This window comes from Conger conger, chromosome 13 (assembly GCF_963514075.1).
Source record: "Conger conger chromosome 13, fConCon1.1, whole genome shotgun sequence".
Taxonomy (NCBI): Eukaryota; Metazoa; Chordata; class Actinopteri; order Anguilliformes; family Congridae; genus Conger; species Conger conger.
The window spans coordinates 26,296,268-26,319,532 of record NC_083772.1 but is presented as its reverse complement, the minus strand read 5'-3'; the positions used below and the strand labels follow the sequence as shown (position 1 = coordinate 26,319,532).

Genomic DNA, 23,265 nt, shown 5'->3' with positions numbered 1-23,265 from the left:
TTGTTCTCTCCCTCTCCACCTCAGCCGGTGTGTGTTGAGTGTTCTGGCACAAAATGGTAGCCATGCATCACCCAGGTGGGTGCTACACATTGGTGTTAGGAAAAAAAAACAACAGGTTTTTCATGGGATTTAAGTCTGGAGACTGAGATGGCCATTGCAGAACACGGTTGTTGTATTTACATAAACATTGCATACATTTTGATGTATGCTTGGAGTCATTGTCCTGCTGGACAATCTACCTACGACCACTTTGCTTCTTCGCAGAGACAACCAGAGTTTCTGCCAAGATTTCCGATTACTTTGTCGAATTCATTGTGCCACTCATCTTAAATAGTGCCCCTGGCCAACTGGCAGCAAAACACCTTGCAGGTACTTCGCCGTGGTGGGTATGACCAAAACTGTCCATAGCACTCTCTTCCAGTCATAATCCCAATGAGGTCTGGCAAACTCAAGATGCTTGGTTTTGTTTATTATGTTCAGTAAGGGTTATCTTTGTGCCACCCTTCTAAGTTTGCTGGTATGGCAGTATCATTTTGTTATTTGTTTTAGACTTGATGACCCCAAGACACAACCAATCTCTGCAATTCTTAAGACTGTGATCCTTGGGTTACTTATCGCCTCCCTAATCATCTTTCTTACTGACTTTGGTGATAATATGCACTTGCATCCTCTTCCTGGCAAATTGGCAACCATTCCATATGTTCAATGCCCTTTTATTATTGTCCTTACAGTGCTAAGTGGCATGTTTAATTATTATATGTATGTTTTTGTACACGTTACCTGACTTGTGATGTTTCTAAATTGACAGTTCTTTGACTCTTCCCATACGGATGGTTGACAAAGGGATTTTGCATGCTTGTTATCTGTATACATTCATTTGTATACTCTAGTAAAATAGGAAGTGATGCAATGACACACTATTGCCAATTTAACTTGTTTGACTTTATTTAATTGTTAAGGGTGCCAATGATTTTGGCACCTGTGTTTTTTTAGAAAAAATTTGATTACTAAATAAAAAACATTGAAACGTGAGAGTAAATGTATTGAAATAAATAAATTTGTTTGAACAGAAAATATACATCATTATGAATGTTGTTTAATAAATGCAGCCTTTTTTCTCCATTTTGATTAAGGGTGCCAATAATTCTAGAGCTTACTTTAGATAACGATACGGAGAGCTATAGGCCATAGTGAGAAAGTTATGAATCTGTTGAATTTTAATTCTCATCCAACTAATAAAGAAAATATAGTCAGGCTGTAAAATAGCTATGTAAAACAGTATAGCCTACAGTATGTCATGTTTTAATATTACATTAATTAATTAAATTGTTAACATACTGTTAGGTTAGGTATCTGGTTAGCACTACAACATAAATAAAGCTAGGATACATTTACCTGTATATTGTTGGACACATATACTCAGCCAAATAACTGAAAGTACTTTGTGGTAACAATTTAACAGTCTGCATTCTGTATTTGGCTTTTGTTCCGTTTCTCTGTTTGGACAGTAATCAAATCCGGTAAACTTTCCTCACCAGCTTTCCTGTTTGCTAACTTACCAAGTTGTCGACATGATACTTTCTGTAATGTTAGTGTCTGTGCAATCCAACTTCATTTTGGAGACAAACATACTTAGTCATAAGATATTGGAGAGCATCTTCAGTTAGTGTGCAAAGTTTACCTTACCTAAGCTACATCTCCTGAATCATTTCCCAAATGTGTGTGAAGTACATTTTTAAATTAATTTAAATGTACCATTATACCATTTCCCTTTTTAGCAACTACCCATTGAATCATTCCCCAAATGCGTGTTAACATTTTGAACTGAATTTAAACATACCTTTAAAGTGTTTCCCTTTTTAGTAATTACCCATTTCAAAAGATCTGATAGATCAGAATTCAATCGCTACTTTGTAGCTTACACAAATATTGGCATTGCATTACAAAAAAAACAAAACAATTTAAGAAATCAAGCAAAAAAAAAAAACAGACAGCACAATCAACAAAACATAAGTGGCAACCTCACAAATTGAGCTATGAAAATATACTTTTCAACATAATATGCTTTGCAGTGTTTTTCAAAATGGTACTATTGTATATGGTATGGGACTTCAGAGAAAATATGTTAAAACATGCATGTCAGTGGAGGGTGCATTTCTGAGGTTTAAAACACAACATTTTACCCAATAGTATAAAATAAGTGATATATACATTATCATCAAGATTTATGTAAGTATGTAATTCCCCAGTTTGTTTGCAGATAAATTGAATTATGCTGTTATATGAAGTGAAACACTTAAAACTTGCACTCGAACAAACACAAAGTTAAAGTATACCACATTGGTTCTTTTTCAGGCTATGGTCATTAAATTGATTTTTCCAATCCAGCATGTAAGAGAGCCAGCGATGGAACTGGGTCTTCCACTGCAGCTCCGCTTTATCAATACTCACTGAAGAGAGAGGAAGAGGGGGAGAGAGGGAAAGGGAGTGGGAGTGGGAAAAGAGAAAGAGAAAAAACATAGAGGTCACAAAAAACTTCTCGTTTTGGTGAGGCACGTTAATGCATTACGTATTTGCTCCTCATCCCGGGATGACCCGCGATCTGAAGGCGAAGCTATCACACCGCCTCATTTGTGCTGCTAGGTTTGAGCTGTAATGAATGAAGCACCTTGCCCGAGGGCGAAGCAGGACTGTCCCTCCTGGGTGTCAAACCTGCACCCATCACAAACTCCACACCGACGCTGCACACTGCTGCGTCTCCTTCCCTGTTACTAAGGTAACCCCGTGAATGTGTGCGACCGCTCGTGTGCAGACGCTCGGCTTGAGCCATGTCTGCATGGTTGTCTGGCTCCTTGCAGCAGTGACTGATATATGCAACGGGCTGCATTTTGCATAATTCAGTTGTGAATGCAGGCCAAAAGCAAATCAAATGCATTTCACACTAATGTACGGACTTCTAGAAGAATGTCTTGAAGGCTGATAATCTGGAAGCCAGTACCCTCGGCTATGGAGTTGCAACATTTTTGTCAGAGGCCAAATAAACACTGGCTTTGAGCAGATATATCCTTGTACATATGTAAAAAAGAAAACATTACATTACTTCTGGTTGACATTTTAAACAGACTGAAATGTCACATACCTGAAAATATTATACATCTTGCATAAGACAACCTATTCAGTTTTGTTGACAGTGCTTATGATGTTGATTGGTTGTGCATGCCTGCATGAGGTCTCTCCTCTTTTTAGATGACTAAAACTAGGCTTCTTTTTGGGCCATTAGCTTTCCTGATCACACCTTACGTCTATTCCCTCAGATGCCCTACATTTGAAATTTGATAGTTGAGTAAGCCTTATCCCAACAGAGAAAGCCCAAAAGTGAATGTAGAGGCAGGAGTTAAAAAAAGGATCTGTGATAAATGAGAAAAAAAGGCAGAGAACTATGCCATTCCAGCCTGGCTGTGCCTTATGTTAAAATGCCCTTAACTTAAAAGCAGGACATCTTCCATCGCTCCACTTCCAGAGGTCTCCAAAGGCAGAGCCGCGGCTCTGCGCAGATCTCACAGAGGGAAACCCCAGTTTAAAAACTGCACCTTGAAGTTCATTTTCTGAACTCTCCCTAGTGAACGACTTCCTCGGCGCAAGGCTTCAGCTGCATTTCTTTGTTTGTTTAGAGACAGAAGCCTGGATTGCAGGTGGTCGTGAGCTCAAGCGGACCAGGACTCTTCAGGGAGACAAACCTCCCTTAGCAAGACAGATACTGCAGCACTGGGAAAGGGGAACAGCTGAGTAGTGGTTCTGTCTAATCACGGTGTTCTTTTACGCACAAGCTTGCAGGGCTTTTTAAAGGGCTGTATTCAATTCCTGAATGTGACTGAAAATGAAGTCAAATAAATTGTACACCCTATAATATACATGTACAGTATATCATTATTATATACTGTATATACACTCAGTAATAAATGTATTAGTCCTGTACACCAGATTGTTAATACAAATATTTAATCAGCCAATCATCAACTATCCATCCATCCATCCATTATCTGAACCCGCTTATCCTGATCAGGGTCGCAGGGGGGCTGGAGCCTATCTCAGCATACATTGGGCGAAAGGCAGGAATACACCCTGGACAGGTCGCCAGTCTATCTCAGGGCACACACACCATTCACTCACACACTCATACCTACGGGCAATTTAGACTCTCCAATCAGCCTAACGTGCATGTCTTTGGACTGTGGGAGGAAACCGGAGTACCCGGAGGAAACCCACGCAGACACGGGGAGAACATGCAAACTCCGCACAGAGAGGCCCCAGCCGACGGGGATACGAACCCAGGACCTCCTTGCTGTGAGGCGGCAGTGCTACCCACTGCACCATCCGTGCCGCCCCCAATCATCAACTAAATGCATAAAATCATGCAGACATGATCAAGAGGTTCAGCTGTTTCAGACCAATGTGATCTAAGTGACTTTGACCATGGAATGATTGTTGGTGCCAGACAGGGTGGTTTGAGTATCTCAGAAACTGCTGATCTCCTGGGATTTTCACACACAACAGTATCTAGAGTTTACCAAGTACCTAATAAAGTGTTCACTGAGTGTATATCAAACACATATATACAGTGCATAACAAGATATAACACATTAAGTATAACAATTTCTAGTTGCAAAAATGTATCACTGACTTGTTTAGCTAAATGACGAATGAAAGCACTTTGTAGTAGGAATGTGAACAATAAAATCAGTATTACTGTAGATCTTCATTTTTAGATGCCTTTCATAGATTAGCATTCTGCTCTATTATACAGTCTATGAATCCCTTATGCAATGTCTGATTCCATTGACAATGGACAGTGATGAGGGGAAAAGTTTTTTAAGCTATTCAGTGCAACAAAGTGAAAATGTGGCACTATACCTGAAAGAAATAGGACCGATTAATTCCACCTTCTTCACTCTGTCAAATCCCTTTCCTAAGACTTCAAAGCTTGAAATTCCAATTCAGTTCTCAAATCTACACTTGATCACATCTGAATTGGAACTGACCACATCATTTCAGGTCAATACAGAACTGACCCCTGTTGACAGATCTACAAATGGAAAACATTACCAGTACCACTCATCTGAGAAGGAACAGAAAACAAGCCGCGCTCTTATATGTGTAGGTGTGTGTGTCTCTGCATGTGTATGAGAGAACATGAGATAGAGAAGGAGGAAGAAAGAGGGGGAGTGAGGGAGAGAAACAAAGAGGGAGAGAGAGAGGGAGAGAGCAAACTCATATTTGTCACAGTGGTGTACTGTCTCACTAAAACTTGATGAAAGGGGAATACAATAACTTCAGCTGTGCCATGGGAGTTCGAGTGACTTTTAACTGATAAGTTCTCATAAATGTAGAAAATTATGCAGTCTTTGAAAATTGACTTTAAAGAACCAAAGTGAATAAATAAACAGCAGGACATAGAGGCTCAGTTTAGTTCCTTAAAAAACCCAGTGTGTTCGATTAACAATCAAGCTTATCATAAAAAAAGCTTGTCATAAACAGATATAATATACACTCACCGAGCACTTTATTAGGAACACATTTACTTTATTACACCTACTTATTCATGTGATTACCTAATCAGCCAATTGTGTGGCAGCAGTGCAATGCATACAATTATGTAGATACGGGTCAGGAGCTTCAGTTAATGTTCACATCAACCATCAGCATGGGGAAAAAATGTGATCTAAGTCACTTTGACCATGGAATGATTGTTGGTGGCAGGCAAGGTGGTTTGAGTGTCTCAGAAACTGCTGATCTTCTGGGATTTTCACACACACTAGTCTCAAAGGATAGTGCAAAAAACAAAAGAACATCCAGTGAGCAGCAGTTCTGCAGGCAGAAACGCCTTGTTAATGAGAGACGTCAGAAGAGAATGGCCAGACTGGTCAAAGCTGACAGGAAGATGACAGTAATGCAAATAACCACATGATACAACAGTGGTATCCAGAAGAGCATCTCTGAACACACAACACATCACAACTCTAAGTGGATAGGCTACAGCAGTAGAAGTAAAAAAAATAAGTGTAATAAATACCTAATAAAGTGCTCACTGAGTGTATATGTGGTGATTCACACATGTTCACACCCCAGCTGAAATATGAACGTTTCAGTCCTATATCCAGAACAGTAAGGGCAAGGATTGTGTTGTCACAATTAACTCTCAGAATAAGTTGAACATTATTCATGCTCTAATATTACATTCTGAAGTGAAGACCTCACGCCCACTCAAACTCCAACATTCATCCCCTTGACAGCATACAGTATAAGAACAAAGAGTTTTGAACAAAATTGTCTTCTTTAAACCCCCTGTGCCAAACACAAGTAGTGTGAGAGTATGGAAGGAAAGTCTCGCAGCGGGTGGGAGTGCTTCTTACCGGTCATGTCCTGGAGTTTAGGGAGAAAGCTGTCCCAGAATTTGCACTGCATGGCTTTCAGTTTTCTGTCGGTTCGAGGGGAGTCTGAATTCAGTGAAATGTACTCCTGAGTCCCGGCACTGAACACAGGCCAAGTCGCCGACCCTGGTACATTCGGGTTCCTGTCAAAAATGAACCCCCCACCGTATGAGCGTTGATGGGCTTTGATGACATTGATGTCTCTTGATAAATGGTCTCAGTCATACGGTATGATGAGATGCATGACAGAATGAGAGGTACTGTCATCAGCAAAACCGTCCTATAACAGAGTGGAGTCTGAACTTGAACTACTAAATGTTTGTGCCCTCTATCACCAGCCCCTTCTTTGATTAATGAGATCATCTCTCACTGGATCTGTCTTAGTTTTGAAACAAAACATTGTCCCCAAGTGGAGTCAGGAGTGACCGCCTTGTCAATGTCAAGTGAATTATCATTGTGTGCTTACATGCTTTACTAAACAGACCATCAATTACTACAAACTGTTTCATCGTTCCAAAGATGTCCGGTCTAGCTGTGTGTCAGAGTTGTAGAGAGACTCACCCAGTTCTGGCAAAGTTGGCCCAGTGCTTCATGATCTTCCTGCTCATGGCCTCTTCCTCCTCAGTGTACCCCAGGCTCCGGTTGAGCGGCAGGCCGAAGACAAACTCAATCTCATATCCGTGCATCACGCCCATCCATGGTGGCCAGGCGTTCCTGGAGGATCGGTGGTCAAAGAAGTACAGGTAGGCCTCGTGCCCAAAGCTGACAAACCTCTGTGCGAACTCCAGCACGGGGCATGTGAAGGAGTAATCCCCGACAATGTGGCTGAGGGCGTCGCGGTTTTTCGTTCCATTAAATTCGTCGGCCCAGTCTGTGTAATAAAAGACCACCGCATCCCGGGCGATGTCACTGAGCCCCGGGAAGAACAGTCCAACCCCCTGCAGGAGGTCGTCTCTGGTGATGAGGCTCTCGTGCTCAATGCTGAATCCCGGAGTCCCGTACACAAGGAAGTACGTCCCCTCGTCTTTGTTCACACCCAATAAGAGTTCAGTTTTTTTAAACTGGCCAGACTGGATCAGAACGCTGGGGAGGTCGGTGAGGAAGTCGCCATCCACGCTGGGTTTGAAGGTCAATCCCACGCCCGATTCTTTCAGGACGTTGTACTGCTGACTCACTATCGCCTCTGGCTGTGCCGTGCGGAGGCAGGCCTCGATGCTGGGCATGCTCTCGCTCTCACAGTCTAGCAGCCGGGCCAGGGTGAGGGATCTATTCCAGGCCTCTCCCTCCGAGACAGCCGCCCAGGGAGCGTTGACGCTGCCGCTCTGCAGAATGGCCCGGGTGAACAGGGGGTGACTCCCCGGGGACAGGACATGGAAGTTCACACAAGCGGCGCCGGCACTCTCCCCAAACAACGTGACGGCTTGCGGGTCGCCTCCAAAGGCGGCGATGTTGTCCCTGATCCACTGCAGCACCATCCTCTGGTCAAACAGCCCTGCATTGCCGGAGACCCCCTGGCTGCCGGGTAATGCCAGGAAACCGAACGGCCCCAGCCTGTAGTTGAAGGACACCACCAGGACTCCTTCGGCATGGCTCAGGAACCGCCCGTCGTACACCTCGAGAGAGGCGGTGCCCGTGGAGAAGCCGCCCCCGTAGATCCACGCCATGACGGGAGCGGCGTGCGGCGTGGGGGAGGGCACCCACACGTTCAAGTACAGGCAGTCCTCGCTCAGCCTGGTGTTGGGGTTCCACATCTCTGCCCCGGGGAACCCTGGGAACATGTTGTCCCTGTGCTGGTGACAAGTACTGGAGAACTCATTTGCTTCCCAAACCCCTGACCAGGCCTTCCGGGGCACAGGTCTTCTGAAGCGAAGGTCCCCCACCGGAGGCTCAGCGTATGGGATCCCAAGGAAGGCTACGACGGATCCTCCCGGCACTGGGACCCGCGTCCCTTGAACCTTTCCCTTCTCTGTGAGGACTGTGAGGTCGTCCTGACTGTGTGAGAGGCTGAGACATTGAACAGCGAAGAGGATCAGGACAAACATCAGATGTGTGACTGCCATGGTGAGCCCAAGCCTAGTGAGGGGATAAACAGATATTTTTGTTGGCTAAATACAGAAATACACAAAAATAACATTTATATTAGCTTTTCTACATTTGCACAGGATTAGAAATTATATGATTAAGGGGGTTTTTTTTGTACATGAAATCGAGAAATTGGCTGGCTTTCATTCCACAGGGCTTAGATATATTACACAACAACAAAAAACAAGTAGGCCAGGGGAAGGCTGACTGCTATTAATGACACTTCAAATACAGCTGATTCCAAGAAAGAGAGTGAATAAAGATAATCAGACTCCTCTGTAACTCATGCAGTACCAGACATATCTACTTATCTTACAACAGATTACTCAACTTGTGGAAAAAAAAGAAAAGAAAAATAGAATTCTAAAATTAGAAGTACTGATTGCTTGCTGAGATAGAGGGTAAATCCTGCTTGATTAATACGGCCAGCTTCTGTGAGACACATTCTCCCTGAGGCCTTGGTCTCGACACAGCTGAGCCTGCAGGAAAGCAAGAGGTACCTGGAAACTAGGGGAGGAGCCAGTTTCGGTGGCTTTTCAGCAGGAATAATTTTCCAGGAAAGGATGACTTACAAGACTCTGTAACACACATTCATACATCTGGACATTCTCCAGAGCAACATGGGGTGAAGCACCGGTCTCTGTCCAATAGCAAGGCTCCAACTGGGATTTCAGCCCAGAATCATGTTTCCTGCGCATCCTGACACCAGCGTACTACACCACACAGGCACACCATTTTCAGCCATTAGAATAGACATGCACAGCACAGCTTGTTGTTAAAATGAGGGAACATCCTGACCACCAGAGTACTATGCAACACAGGCACACCATTGTCAGCCATTAGGATACAGACATGCACAGCACAGCTTGTTGTTAAAATGAGGGAACATTCTGACCACCAGAGTACTATGCAACACAGGCACACCATTGTCAGCCATTAGAATAGACATGCACAGCATATCTTGCTGCTAAAATGAGGAAATACACGACAGTGAAAATCTGAAAAGAACTGGTCACATCAGCTGATGCTACCCATTACGATGATTATAGAATGATATTGTCATGTACTGCACTTTCTCTCAACCTTTTTTGCAAATGTTCTACTATTATTTAAAAATCCATTTATTCTCTCTAAAATGGAACTTGCATGTACAACGTCAGTTAATGGATACAACATTGTGACACAACTTTAGTTACCTGGTTTGCTAATGTGTGCTTGTGAACCTGGAAGCTTTTTAAAGTGACACGTGCCATCATCCAACCTGCAGATTCCAATGCCTGGTTACTCTCCCAAGCCAAGCCAAGGACATGAAATACCAAATATACAGTGATGTGCAAGAATCGTGTCACCCCTGGTCAAATTAATATGTAATAGAAACTATAAGAATGTATTGTTCCGCATCATCTGACCTTGTCTGCTATACTCCATAGGGTGTGGTATCTTTCCAAATGCACAATAATACATTTACAGAAACATCAAGTCACCCATTGAAAATATTTTAGCTTTCTGAAAGTCATTTGCAGCTCAGCCATGTCTTGTCAATCAGTTTAACTATATAGTGGACTGATGGAGATTTCCAATTTTAAAGATTTTCAGCAACTGCTGGAGCCTCTTCTGGTATCTTTCATATGTGGACAATCAAGTTTATTATTTGAAATCATTAAAAACATTTTTGTCTGCTTAAAATATAAAATTAAAATACTAAAGTACTGAGAGAATATCACAAACCGAGAAAATGGGATCCTATGAAATTAATTCTCCAAGTGAAATTACTTGCACATAATATTTAATAATAGTAAATTAGGTCAAAAATATTATTTTCCTTTATTAGTATAGTTCGATTAGCATAATTTTTATTATGTTTCACACAGTATCCAATTGCTTATACAACATCATCTGATCCACTTTAATGAACGGGTTATGGAATTACTAGGGATCTGAAAGTAGAGATTATGTAAATGTTTTCATTTGAAGGCTAATTAAAAGATTTTATACTGCATTATTTTGCTTCTGTTTACTACACTCACTTACAATTCAGTTGCAAGATTAGAATCAGCATACACATATATGCTGGCCACAGGAATTTGTCCTACTTGTGTATGACCTGTGTTAAGGGTGCAAAATCCTACTTCCATTCTTTTATCTTTGCTCCTTTCTACTATGACTTGCATGGTGGAACAGAAGGGGGAGTATATCATGCATTCTAAATAAGCACTTTCCCCCCACTGGGAATGCCAAAACACAATGCAAGGTCAACCAGGGACTGGCTCATTTCACCGGACGAACACTGTGCAATAACTCAGAAACTGCCAACAACCGTAAACAGACACGATTATAATTACATTTTTAGAAATTGACGTAGCCAGTGTGCTCCTAGACTGAGCTCTATCTCCTTCGCTCTTACACACAGTGACACAGCGATTCCTTTATAGGCAATTCAAAGACAGCAATGATCCAGTTCCAACAGTGAGAGAGGCCCAGTAACGACAGCACTTAGAAAGTCAATGCCCCAAAGCCAATGACATGCCACGCTCATTGATATAGTCTGGGTGTCACAGTCAACAGGGGGCTGTATTTCCAATGAGAGGTCTTGTAGCAAACAAATGAACAAAAAGAGTTCAAACTATGAGCCGCTATCTTGCCACGCTATTTGTAATCTGAGCAAGAAAGATAAGCAAATAAAGCAGATGACACTTTTTCCCTCTATTTATCCCTTAGCATTAGATTTTAATCAACTCTTGCATTGGATACAATGACTTGAGATGAGAGAGGATTGGTGCAGTAGACACTTCGAATTCAAATGGGCTACACTTACAGGCTGCTATCTCCACATCTGGAAAGTAATGACCTTTTAAGGCACCGTTTGGGGAAGAATGGCAGCAGACTACTATTTTAAGACAGGATACAAATTCCACCGTGACTGACGCCTTTACTTAGGCACTCCCAGTGCACATGCCAGAAAACGTGAGTGCTACATAATTATCACACAATCAAATCAGATCCATTTAAAGGGGATGTTAAGCATCAGCAGCATCCCAGGGCCTCCTTCTGTATTGTGCCGCAACATAAAAATGGAAAACGCGTGCTGCAATTCAGGGTGAAGAGCAGTAAAAGAGCACAAAAAAAGTACAGGCGAGATGTTTTCCCAAGATGCCCATTTCTTCTACATCATTACGCTTATACTGACTGCTGACAGTTTGATAAGTACAAGCACTCTCAACAAAAAGCGAATAAAATAAATAAATAAATAAATGCGCAAATATAAAATACAAAAACACACGCTCGGCTACTGCATTATTATACGCACACACAAAAATCTGTCAGAGAATTAGAAAAGCGTCTTCAAGTGAGTCAGCCACTTTGGAAAATATGGTTTTACTGTCTCAGGAGGGCAGCTTTATTTTTTCTACTGATATTCAGAAACCTCTCCTCTCGTTCCTTCCAGATGAGGCCCCGGAGTGGTGTACATATAAACAGGGATCTTTTACAGAAAGCAGGGTGGAGCTGCTGTGAAGACCAGAGAGACTGTAGGCGTACAGGAGACGTACCCTTGTGCTACCTTCTACATTAATTATCTCAAATATCTAACAAATTACAACAAAATATTGCATAAAATGCCACTCTAAATACTAAATGCCAGGTAGGCCAGAGTATGAATGCTTCATGCTCAAAAAGCGGGAGCTTACATCAGAGCTTGTGCTTATGACAGGCGCTAGAACTACGCAATCACGTCACTGAAGAATTCTACAGGAAAATAGATACAACACAGATAGATACATTTATACAGCATATAAATCCAATAAATACAGATGAATAAACTCCTGGCATTGCCAAATATGCAGACTACATTGAATCTCATTCCATAATCTTTTCATTTTTTGTTTTTTTATTACCCATTTTATCCCAATTTGGTAGCAAATTGTACCCTATCTATTCCAATTATTGATGTCAGCTGAGGATACGCCGTCAACGACCCCGTCCCTCTGCGGCCCGGACGGATCTAGCGATCCTGAGAATGACACGCCTTCTTCAAGCAGTATCGCCTCACCCATGACCGTAATCCCGAGGTGCCCTAAACGGGGCCCTATTGTGGGCAGCGATCCTACTAACCACTGTCGAGTCCCTCCTTCAGGCGATCCTACTAACCACTGTCGAATCCCTCCTTCAGGCGATCCTACTAACCACTGTTGAGTTCCTCCTTCAGGCGATCCTACTAACCACTGTCGAATCCCTCCTTCAAGCGATCCTACTAACCACTGTCGAATCCCTCCTTCAAGCGATCCTACTAACCACTGTCGAGTCCCTCCTTCAGGCGATCCTACTAACCACTGTCGAGTCCCTCCTTCAGGCGATCTTACTAACCACTGTCGAGTCCCTCCTTCAGGCGATCCTACTAACCACTGTCGAGTCCATCCTTCAGGCGATCCTACTAACCACTGTCGAGTCCCTCCTTCAGGCGATCCTACTAACCACTGTCGAGGCCCATTTGGTTCTAATTGGCTCATAGGCTAACTGTACCCAATCAACTGTCAGCATTATGCAAAAATAATGTCTTTGAAATAGCATTTTAGCCGTTGAGTCATTACCTTGAGTTTTATCAACAACTTGCTACCCTTGTGATATCTCTCACTAGCTATGTTTCCATTAGAGTGTTGAAGCAAATTTATCTTCAAGAGCTAATAATAATTGCTTCCCATTCTGTGCCACATCCACCAAGACAGGTGTTTCTACGGAAACTGCTTTGTCAGTGAAACGAAGAACCAAATAATTTTGAGGTTAACAATGAACCAAATTAATAATTTCTACAAAAGAATGTTTTTTCTTTGCAATTTAGGCAAGGTGAAAGGTAAAATGCAACAGTTTCCAGTAGACTTATTGCTAATTTAGGTGAGTCTTTCAATTTTTTTCCAAACTGTCATTTTAATAAATGTCCAGGGCTAAAAGTTGTATACCTGTTTCCATTAGTAGTCGCTACCAAATTGAAACCCAACATTTAAAAGTGGCCTCAATTCATTTTAAGAGAGGTGAATTTACAGAGAATGGGCTCACCTTGGACAATTTATTGAACAGGGTATTTTCATAAATTAGTAATTTATCAGAGACTAGTGTTAGCCAAAGCGTGCATTTCACAAGGGGTTGCCTGAATGTGTTCGCAGAAGCTCAGCAGGTCATCAAGGGTCACATCAATATTCTTAGCTGATTGGAAGGTAGACACTTTAGAGGTATTAACCCCTTAAGTTGCACTGGTCCGTATTTGGCCTGGAGTGGGTTTATTTGCATTCATTCATTTTTTTGCTGTGGATTTTTCAATCAGTCTGGTCACAATATGTAAGGAATAATCCACAGCGAGGTGGTCATGAAATGGTTTTAACGCACTATGCAGGGTTCATGCGGAGTGCGTTAAAACCCGTATAACGGATAGGTCCGGTCTATTGTCTCTTTGCGTTCCAGCCGTGCCAATATCCACGATATACACACAGCTCAATGGAATGTTCACACATCTTTTAATATTACTCTGTAGATCGCCGTTATCTACTTTGTAACCAAAATTAATGTAACTTATTATCATCATCTCGCCGCTAGTAACCTACAAAAGTAAAACAAAATGAGTGATTTTAAAGTGTGACCTTCTCAGGGATTTGGAAGGAGCAGTGAAAAAAATACAACTAAGGCAACATCCTCCGATCGGAATACCAGCAAGACCACCAAACCTCGCCGAAGCAAATGATGACTCATAATGATGCTATGAGTTATTTCAATAACTGCATGTTATCTGGCAGTGTCCAGATAAACATCTACAACAAAGACAGATGACATGTGTGTCAGTGTCGTCAGGTGTGATGTAAACTAGCAAGCTAGCTAGCTAACGTTAGTGCAGTGATACATTATTGCTAGTAGCTAACATTGTTACCGTTGTTTAGCTAGAGAAGTTGCTTAGCAACCAATAAACTACTGTTCATAAATAATACTAACTCTTGGAAAACAAGCTTCCTATGGTTACCTTTCAGAAAAGACCAGAACTATGCTTACAGTCAAAAGGGTCTAAAAACAGTAACCATTTTATTTTGACTACCATTTTCAGGCTTATGTCAAAAAGGGGGCCCTACACAAGGGGTTAACAGTGATTGAAGTATTAATCCATGGGGAACCCTTTGCTAGGAGAAACCAATTTATGTCTTCCCCCTTTTAAGCTTCAGGTGCTGAAGGTTGGGTGTTGGGAGGCTATTAAGTCAGAAAAAGAAAAAGTATCATAGCAACATGCCATGACATGAGCAGAGATAACTGCACCAAGTTTAAAGAGTGGAGAGAACCAGGCCCCTGTCTGTGGGACACCATTCAAGATGGGGTGGGAGAAGGAGACGGATCCCTTCTAAGTCGTCTGGTAGAACCATCATCAAGATATGAATCAAACCATGCTAGGGACACCTAAGCAAGGGATGAGAGAATGATCTGCGGGTAACAGTATTGCAGTATTGCATTACAGGTCAAGGGGGATGAGGATGGAACTAACAGACTTAGGTCTCATAGGTCTCATAGGTCATTCTTACCTCTGCTGTTGCCATCCAGGAAGTTAACAAGCTACCAATCCAAGTCCACATCAAGAAAAAAATTGATTTTAAGATTTGATATTCCCAAATGGAAAGAAGCATCTGGTATTTCTCAAATATATTAGCCAAACATGCAGCATGTTTATTATAAACTCCCTCTGCGGTAGAATTAATTTAGTCTTTCTGCTTTAGTTTATGGTGAACAAGGAAACATAGTCTTTCTTATAGTGAAAAATAACACAATTATACAGCAGTTATTTAAGAGTAATATCAGGGGCAACATTTATAAAAGGCATTCTGGCAGGAAAATCTTTGTCATATAGTGATTTTACAAGGGAATTAGTCTTTAACATGTCTGCCTAGACAACTGGGGTAATTACATTTTTTCTTCTTTTTTTTTCCCAAGATAAAACATCAGAAACATGCACATACACTATCAGCATTAAAAATTATATCTTGGATGCAATCGGTACTACAAAAGTTTCATGATTGTGTGTATTTGTTTTTAAGGCTTGGATTTAATGAACATTTGTCCTTCAAAATAAAAAGCAGGCAATAATTCCAATGCAAAACACATGTTCTCCAATATCTTTACAGTTCATGGAGAAAAAAAATCCACTTTAATTTCATTTGTTTATAATATGAATATGTGCCCAATGTGGGGCAGAGTATCTCCAATTCCCACCCCAATTTGCTAATGCCCAATCATCTGCAAGGGCAGCTGCATTCATGCTGTGAACCCTAATACTGATTCAGGAGAGTGTAGACATCCATGGTTGCCAGCTGCTTATTTTCAGAGCACAGTTACGCTTGCACAGAACTGAGTCGGAGGAAGGCCCTTGGATATGTGGCTTTCACATGGAGTGACCAGGCGCTTGATAGCGATGCTGTTCTCTAGCTGACAGAGTCCTCCCATAACATTGGCAACATAATTCCTGCCACAATTAGATCTGGCAAGGTCCAGGTTCAATCCGAGGCTATGAGACTGCCACAGAATTGTGCTTAACCCTTGTGTAGTCTTAACATTCTGTATACTCCCCTTGTCCGAAGGGTAAAAAATGACCCACCTTCACTAAACCCCTAAAATCAAGCAGCTTATTAGAATTTTAAACCCCAAATCTATTTTGCATAAAGAAACAACCTGTCACTCATCACAAACTTTGTCATCAAATTTCAAGTTAAAAAAAGGGTTAAGGGAATCCAGCCATCCAGCAGGCCGATATGTAATTCTTGGTCAGTGATATGGACAAATGCTCCCACTAAAGCCTTGTTCACCCAACAGCCAAATATGGTTGTCACTCCTCATTTTAGTGCTTAATACTTAACATGGTTAATAACTTTGGGTGTCAAGCCCCAAAATGCTTGTGTGAGCGGTGCCACACAAACACACACCGCCAACTGAACCCAATCCAAGTAACTATAGCAGTTCAGTTTGTAGTTTTGAACAAAGGCTTAATGATTTTTTTCAATAAAACAAAATAATTGAATTAATTTTTAGTGCAAAAATAGGTATGGCGTATCTTTAAGAACAGAAAGGCCTTGGTGTATGCGCGGTAGACATTTTCAATCATTATTTACACCCCTGCTGCACACAGACCAATATGTGCAGTCGCACTAATGGGGAGGACAAGGGCACTGTGATCATGGGTCCTCCCGGAGCTGAACCCACAGGCACTGCCTTCAGTGAGGTATAGCACTCAGCAGACACATAGCCCTTCCACACTGCCCCCCCGAGACTTTCCCTCAAAGCCCGGGCTTGCTTATCACATGTTTAATGGGCCCTGAAATACAAACACAGAAAAGCGGCTGCCAAATCAACATGCAATAACGCACTGAAGATGTGTTTTCTTTATTGTTTTTTTCCCCCCAATTTTATTACAATATTTATTATATACATCATCTCCGAGATGTTCGCTGTGGTTATGGTTTCAGGTTCCGTACAATCAGTGCTCAGTGTGCTGGCAGAAGGCCCAGGACTGGCACTCTGAACACGCCAACTCGGTGTCGGCTGTGCCAAAGGTTTAAAAACATGTCAGATAATCAACAACACAAGTATATAAATACATCTGAGATACTAAAGTTCTATTACAGTTGAGATTCACGCTAAATATAAATTAATGCTGCTATTTATATAGGCTTTAAAAATCTATTGTATATAGCTTTCCTACTCATTTCTTTTCATCAGGCAATTGTGAAAAAAAAATGAAAAGAATTTCAAGAATTTCAAGTTGTATTCCAATACTGCCAGAGATGTGGAGAGAAAAGACAGAGATAAACAGGATCACACTATGAGAGAGAAGGGACTGATACAGAGTCAGAACGAGAGGGAGAAGTGAAAAAGAGGGATGGGGGAAAAGAGGACCACTGTCGGACAGCCTGAGAGTGCAGCTGTCGGCACTCGGTGACGGAGAAGGCCCAGTCCACAGATCAGAGCACACTGACCTTCCCGAGAGCCACACTGCCAAATAGAACGGCCGGCCTGGCCCGGCTGGCACTAGACCTACAGCACAGCCTGCCCATTCAGCACACCACCAGAGAGATCTCACAAATCCCTGTAAATCCACATTACCAACAGGGATCTTGGGAATCTGTGTACAGTGGAAATCCAGAGAAAGAATGTGGCATTTCCTGTTCACAGTGAGAAAATAGAGGATTTCCCGTTGGACACACTACAGTACTTCATTTATCTATATTATCTATGAAGAGTATATCAGCAAAGTTTATTTTAAAAAGGCAATAAAATTAATCAAAACTATCCGCCTAACGTCGCTGCAGAGTCTCCCAGATTCAAGGCACTGTCATGCCCAAAGGTTCCTGAGAGGATGCTCACGACATTTAAGGAGACCAGAACCCAACCACCGCAGGCTCTGCAGCAACAATACAACCGGGGGTCTGGATGGCTGTATCTCAGAGACCAGAGACAGCGAGAGAGAGAGAGAGAGAGAGAGAGAGAGAGAGAGACTGCACAGACAGCATCAGAGAAGCCAGCTGACAAAATCAGTCGGCACAGCCAGATGGGCTGCAATACTCAGCCCCACCCTTCCTACAGTACATTGCACAGATATACAAAAGATAGAATTTCTCTGTTTGCTAATTTGATGCTCTTATGTAAATTATTATTGATAGTGGCAATTAGCAAATGTGTCCTTAAATATTTATCATTTTTATGAAAATGCATTAGATTCAAAATACTTGCACAGAACATCAACTTACACTCAGTGAACACTTAATTAGGTATCTATTAGACTTATTTTTTTAGACTTATTAGGCCTTCTGCTGCTGTAGCCTGTCTACTTACAGGTTTGATGCATTGTAATGCATGGTTATTTGCATTACTGTTACAATCCTGTCAGCTTCGACCAGTCTGGCTCTTCTCCTCTGAATACTCTCATTAACAACGCATTTTTGCCTGCAAAACTGCTGCTCACTGGATGAACTTACATCAAAAACATTTTTGTATGCTGTTACATGCTAAAACAATGCCAACTGCATGTTATTATTACTGAATGGTGATTTAGGACCAGTCAGAGGTCAAAAAGTATTAATGACACTGCCCCATTAAGAATGTATAATCCTTCATTTTCATACTTTCACCCCCACAGTGTAAGGGTTGTTATACGAAGATGGAATGAATCCAGTCACTTGCCTTGAAGTCATTATGAGTCAAATGAGGTGTTACTAGTGTTTCTAGTAAGGACATTTTGTTTCACTTTGGTTAATATCTTCCAGGTCACAGAAACAGGAGTCCAGATTAAGCCAAAAGTCATATTTATAAAAGTGCAAGTATCTTTTCACTTGTCCTTCCTAAAAGTTACTAGTTGTTGAGGCACAGAATGTACAGTAACGAAGTAGACTTCTTCATGTCCATTGGAAAACTGGTTTGCTGTACTGTATAGTAAGTGTACATATTGCAAACTGTGTGAATTTGAGAGTAATCTTCCATTTCAATTATAATTTGTGTTTTTGGACCAGAAGTGCTTGTTTGGCTCATAAAATAGCTAAGCAAATTAGATGGACAAATGACTGAGACTCCACATGAAAAGTATAACGTATAATGTTCAGGTAATTGAATCAGAATTACAATGGCAGCCACACAGCTGAGTCATATTGAGCTGAATGGCAATTATCATCTGTCAGCTTTAAAGGTACAATAGGTAATTTCGGACTCCTAATGGTCCAGAGAGGAATTTCAGCAACAAACACCCTGAAACCACAACACTGTTTATCCCTCCCCCTTCTCTGTGAACTCGCTGATGTTGAAACCCCATTAGCTGTGGCAGTTAGAATCTTCAACCAATGAGCTTGAATTATTGTACAGCTGTACAATGTTTTGGTACGGAGCTTCAGTGCGTCAACTGTATATTTTGTAACCTGAATTTAAGGACTATAAACACAGACAGAAGGTGAGTCAACTGTTTTCACACAAAAATCTTACCTATTGTACCTTTAACAGAGGCCTGAATCAATGCTTTTGATATGCAAGTTTCCAAAGCAACATGTGCCACAATAGTATGACATGTCGCAACTGATTTGATTGGTCTCACATTGCTAAAGATGGCGGAGTATTGTTTGATACGGAGACTGATGGAGAAAACGGCATGATAAGCAGATATGTTTATGGTTCCTCTTATTGAAACCTATTCAAATATTATTGAAAAGATTTAAGCTGGATATGTCATAGTCGTATTGTATAGATATAGCACCTTTATAAATAAATGTACACACATACACAAACTCACACACAGCATGCACACATCCACATACATGCATATACACACATACATACACACACATGCACAAATAGGCTACATGCATACACATGTGCATGCAGGCACACATACACAGATGTACACACAAATTCACTCTCTGCACACACACAGGCACACACACGTGTCCAAACAATTAGTTTAGTTTTTGAATGTAATTTAATGTAATTTCTGTTGTATTTTAATGTTATTTCAATATTTTTCTTATTGTTAAACACCCACAGATCCACCTCCACATCATTCACACACACAAATCAAACATGCGTGTAGCTGCACACATGCACCCACACACACAGATACATTTTTTTAAAAACAATTTCTTGTTATGATGCCTTGTTCAACTAAAAATGAAATAAAGAATATTAATTGTTCATAATGAAGTTTTTGCTGTCCAGTTTCATTGGCCCATTTTAGCTGAACAGGTGCGCTTGTCTTGGAGGGCAATATCTCATACTTAAGTATCTCTAGGATTAAAGCATTTGTTTTTTATTACATAATTTCAACACAGAATTATAGAGGAGACCTGACTTAATAAATAAGAAACTTGAACGTTGAAGCTTTGTGTCCGTAGCTATTTTTATGTGAAAGACGATCAGCCAAAAAGTTGATTTACCTGACTTCACCCAAACGATTATGATAATTATGCCAAATATGAACAAACTGCATCATCAAAGAGGAACAGTGGTCACAATTCACTGATACCAGGACAGATGTTACACACAGAACAACTTTGGCGAAACACTGACAGTGTTTACTCGTGACTGGCAATAGACGATCTACACGCATGCTGAAAAATGTGGTCTGTCTGGACATTACGTTCCATTTTACTTTCTGAAAGCACTCATCTGAAAGTGGATGGGAAAAAGCTTCAGATGGAATGAGTAGAAAATTTGGACATAAGTCACAAATGCCACCGCTCATAGGCCATGTGCCAACAGTAGGCCATGTGCAAACTCACAGTTACAGGGAGGTGGGATGGGCAGTGCAAGGGTATACCTACACCACCTTCTGTTATGGTACTGTTTCATTCACTTTATAGTACAGTTAACTCAGCAATACATGAACGACAGAAAAACGAGAGTGACAAGAAAATTTTACTTTTTTCAGGTCTGAGACAGAAAATCGAGAACAAGCACACATATAAATGGTATTTGTGTAAAAGCTAAAACCTTTTCAAATCTTCATTCGTTTTCATACTTTAGAATGGTGCCAATGCTTCAAATTGAACTTTAAAGGAAACCTTAGTGAGCATGCTAGCCAGCTACTATATCATTTTGAAAGGATTTGAAGGGTCCTGTCTAGCTAGCTCTTTGTCTGTGCCCAAATATGCACAAACTACTAGTAGTTTGCACCTGTCTACTTGTGCAAACATGCAGTCAGTTATCTCTAACTTAAAATAGTTTACAGTGAAAAGCTCTAATATTACCAAAACTGAGGTGCAAATGAATAGTATAGATTAACCTGCTTTGTATGCTTTGTGGCGTTTGTTGACTACATTTTTACCAGCATATGAAGTAATAAGGGGTTTATTTGACCAACATAACCTTATTTCCAGAAATGGAGCACTGTTACCTGCAAAAATGACGTAGCCCTAATGCAGTCAGCGATTCTGGTGTAGTTATTGATATGATCACATGATATGCATGGCCTCGATTACTCACCATTGTCACGTTCCAAACTCGAACTATTAAATACTGTATACAATGCCGACAGTTACATGAATAGACTACATTTACTTTCCACTTTCATTTAATGATATATAGCCTACACGTATTTGCATGAACAGAAGCGCGTACCGTAACATGTACCAATTTATCTCAAACTCAAACTGCCGCCAATGTACTAAACATGAAATAAGCGAATTAATACGATTTTACACAATTACTCGTAAGGCACTCGCCTCTGGAGATAATGACTGTTGGCCGATAAAACTTTGATCAACTTTCCCTATTATGCCCATGTTTTCTTTAACAAAGATTACTGAAACATTTATGGTATTGAGATTATGAAATAGCATGTCGAATCTATAAATAGAGCACACTCAATTCCAACTAATTTTCGTACATCTGGAGGCACAGCACGCTGCCAACAATCACTTTGCAATCTAAATAAGGAGAAAAATGATTCCCGTAAGTAGCAAGCCCGTTTTACGCTTATAACTGCACAGATATAAAACAATAGAGATATAACGACACTCACCTGTTCTTCTACAATTGGTTCTTTGTCTCTTTGTGTATTTCATGCATGGGAGAGCTGTAATAGGCTATTTGCGGATTTATTAATGGAATAGAGCACAGCTTTTTTTCTCCGTTACTAGGCAGTACGATTACATTTGACTTGCTGTAAAGCACAAGAAACCTCGCGAGCGTTGGGCACGGTGTTATGATTTCTTTGCCGAATGCAAATCATTGTGGCCGAATGCTGCTCGATATTATAAAGTCTTGGGAAACGTGCGGGTGTTTAACAAGCCAGTTGATCATTAGATTTATATTTTCCAGCATCTGTAAATAAAATGGACCATGCAGTTGCTGTGAACTGTATGTTAACAGGCCTCCAAATGTGCATTACATTTTAGTCATTTACCAGACGATTTTAATCCAAAGCGATTTACAAGTGCATAAATTATTCAACAAGTGAAAAACATGAAATCCATAAATAGCAAAACACGCATGTAGAGCAGTTATAACCAAAAACAATAGTCATCATACGGGGGTTTAAAATAGTCCAATGTGATATATACAATTAGATGTTCTATATAAAGAATATCAGTGCCAAACAGTTTTCATAGACACTACGACATAAAACATATTTACACCACCAAAGTGGATATCAAGAAAATACATTCAATATGATATGTCAAATATCATAAGAAAAACAAAAGTCAAACTGCATATATTATTTAATACAATAGCGGTCACATGTCATTCTAAAAATAAATATTTAGAATTAACGTATAAATTGGTGTAAAAGATTGTTTAGATGTGTGCACTAGTGCATATTGAACAATTACAATAGCCTGTAATGTGAATATTACAATAATAAACATTAGTTATAGAACATATTTCATGCAAGTAGCTCAAAGTGTTTCACAAAGGAATGTAAAGACAACACAGCAAAACCACAGTTGTTCAGCACTCATTGTTCTGTTAAAGTAAATTCAAAACACACCCATTTCAATTTGAATCATGTATTGGTATGATATTATTGGAATAATATGGCTTATTTTTCAACAGGCTCTTATTTTGTTGCTATAAATTGTTTTCTCAAATTAATAACCAAAATAAGACAAGCCTTCAATGGGATCATTAAAATATTGTTTTTCTTTGTCTTTTGGAAAGACACAGCATAATAAATACGCGTCATAATATAACCTGTCAGTAGTTGACAACTGTTAATAAAAGCTTGGTATAATACATCTTCCACATCTTTATGATTGACTTG

General features: G+C 40.6%; 1 protein-coding gene across 1 annotated transcript; it reads right to left on the bottom strand.

Moving 5' to 3' along the window:
• Nucleotides 1-819: 819 nt before the first annotated feature.
• Nucleotides 820-22,161, bottom strand: LOC133108756 (cholinesterase-like). Its single transcript, XM_061218480.1, has 4 exons — nucleotides 22,024-22,161; nucleotides 6,990-8,501; nucleotides 6,411-6,571; nucleotides 820-2,450 (listed from the first exon to the last, which is right to left on the bottom strand). Exons 2-4 carry the CDS (start codon nucleotides 8,486-8,488, stop codon nucleotides 2,326-2,328), a joined length of 1,785 nt encoding a protein of 594 aa, XP_061074464.1. The 5' UTR covers nucleotides 8,489-8,501; nucleotides 22,024-22,161; the 3' UTR covers nucleotides 820-2,325.
• Nucleotides 22,162-23,265: the final 1,104 nt, after the last annotated feature.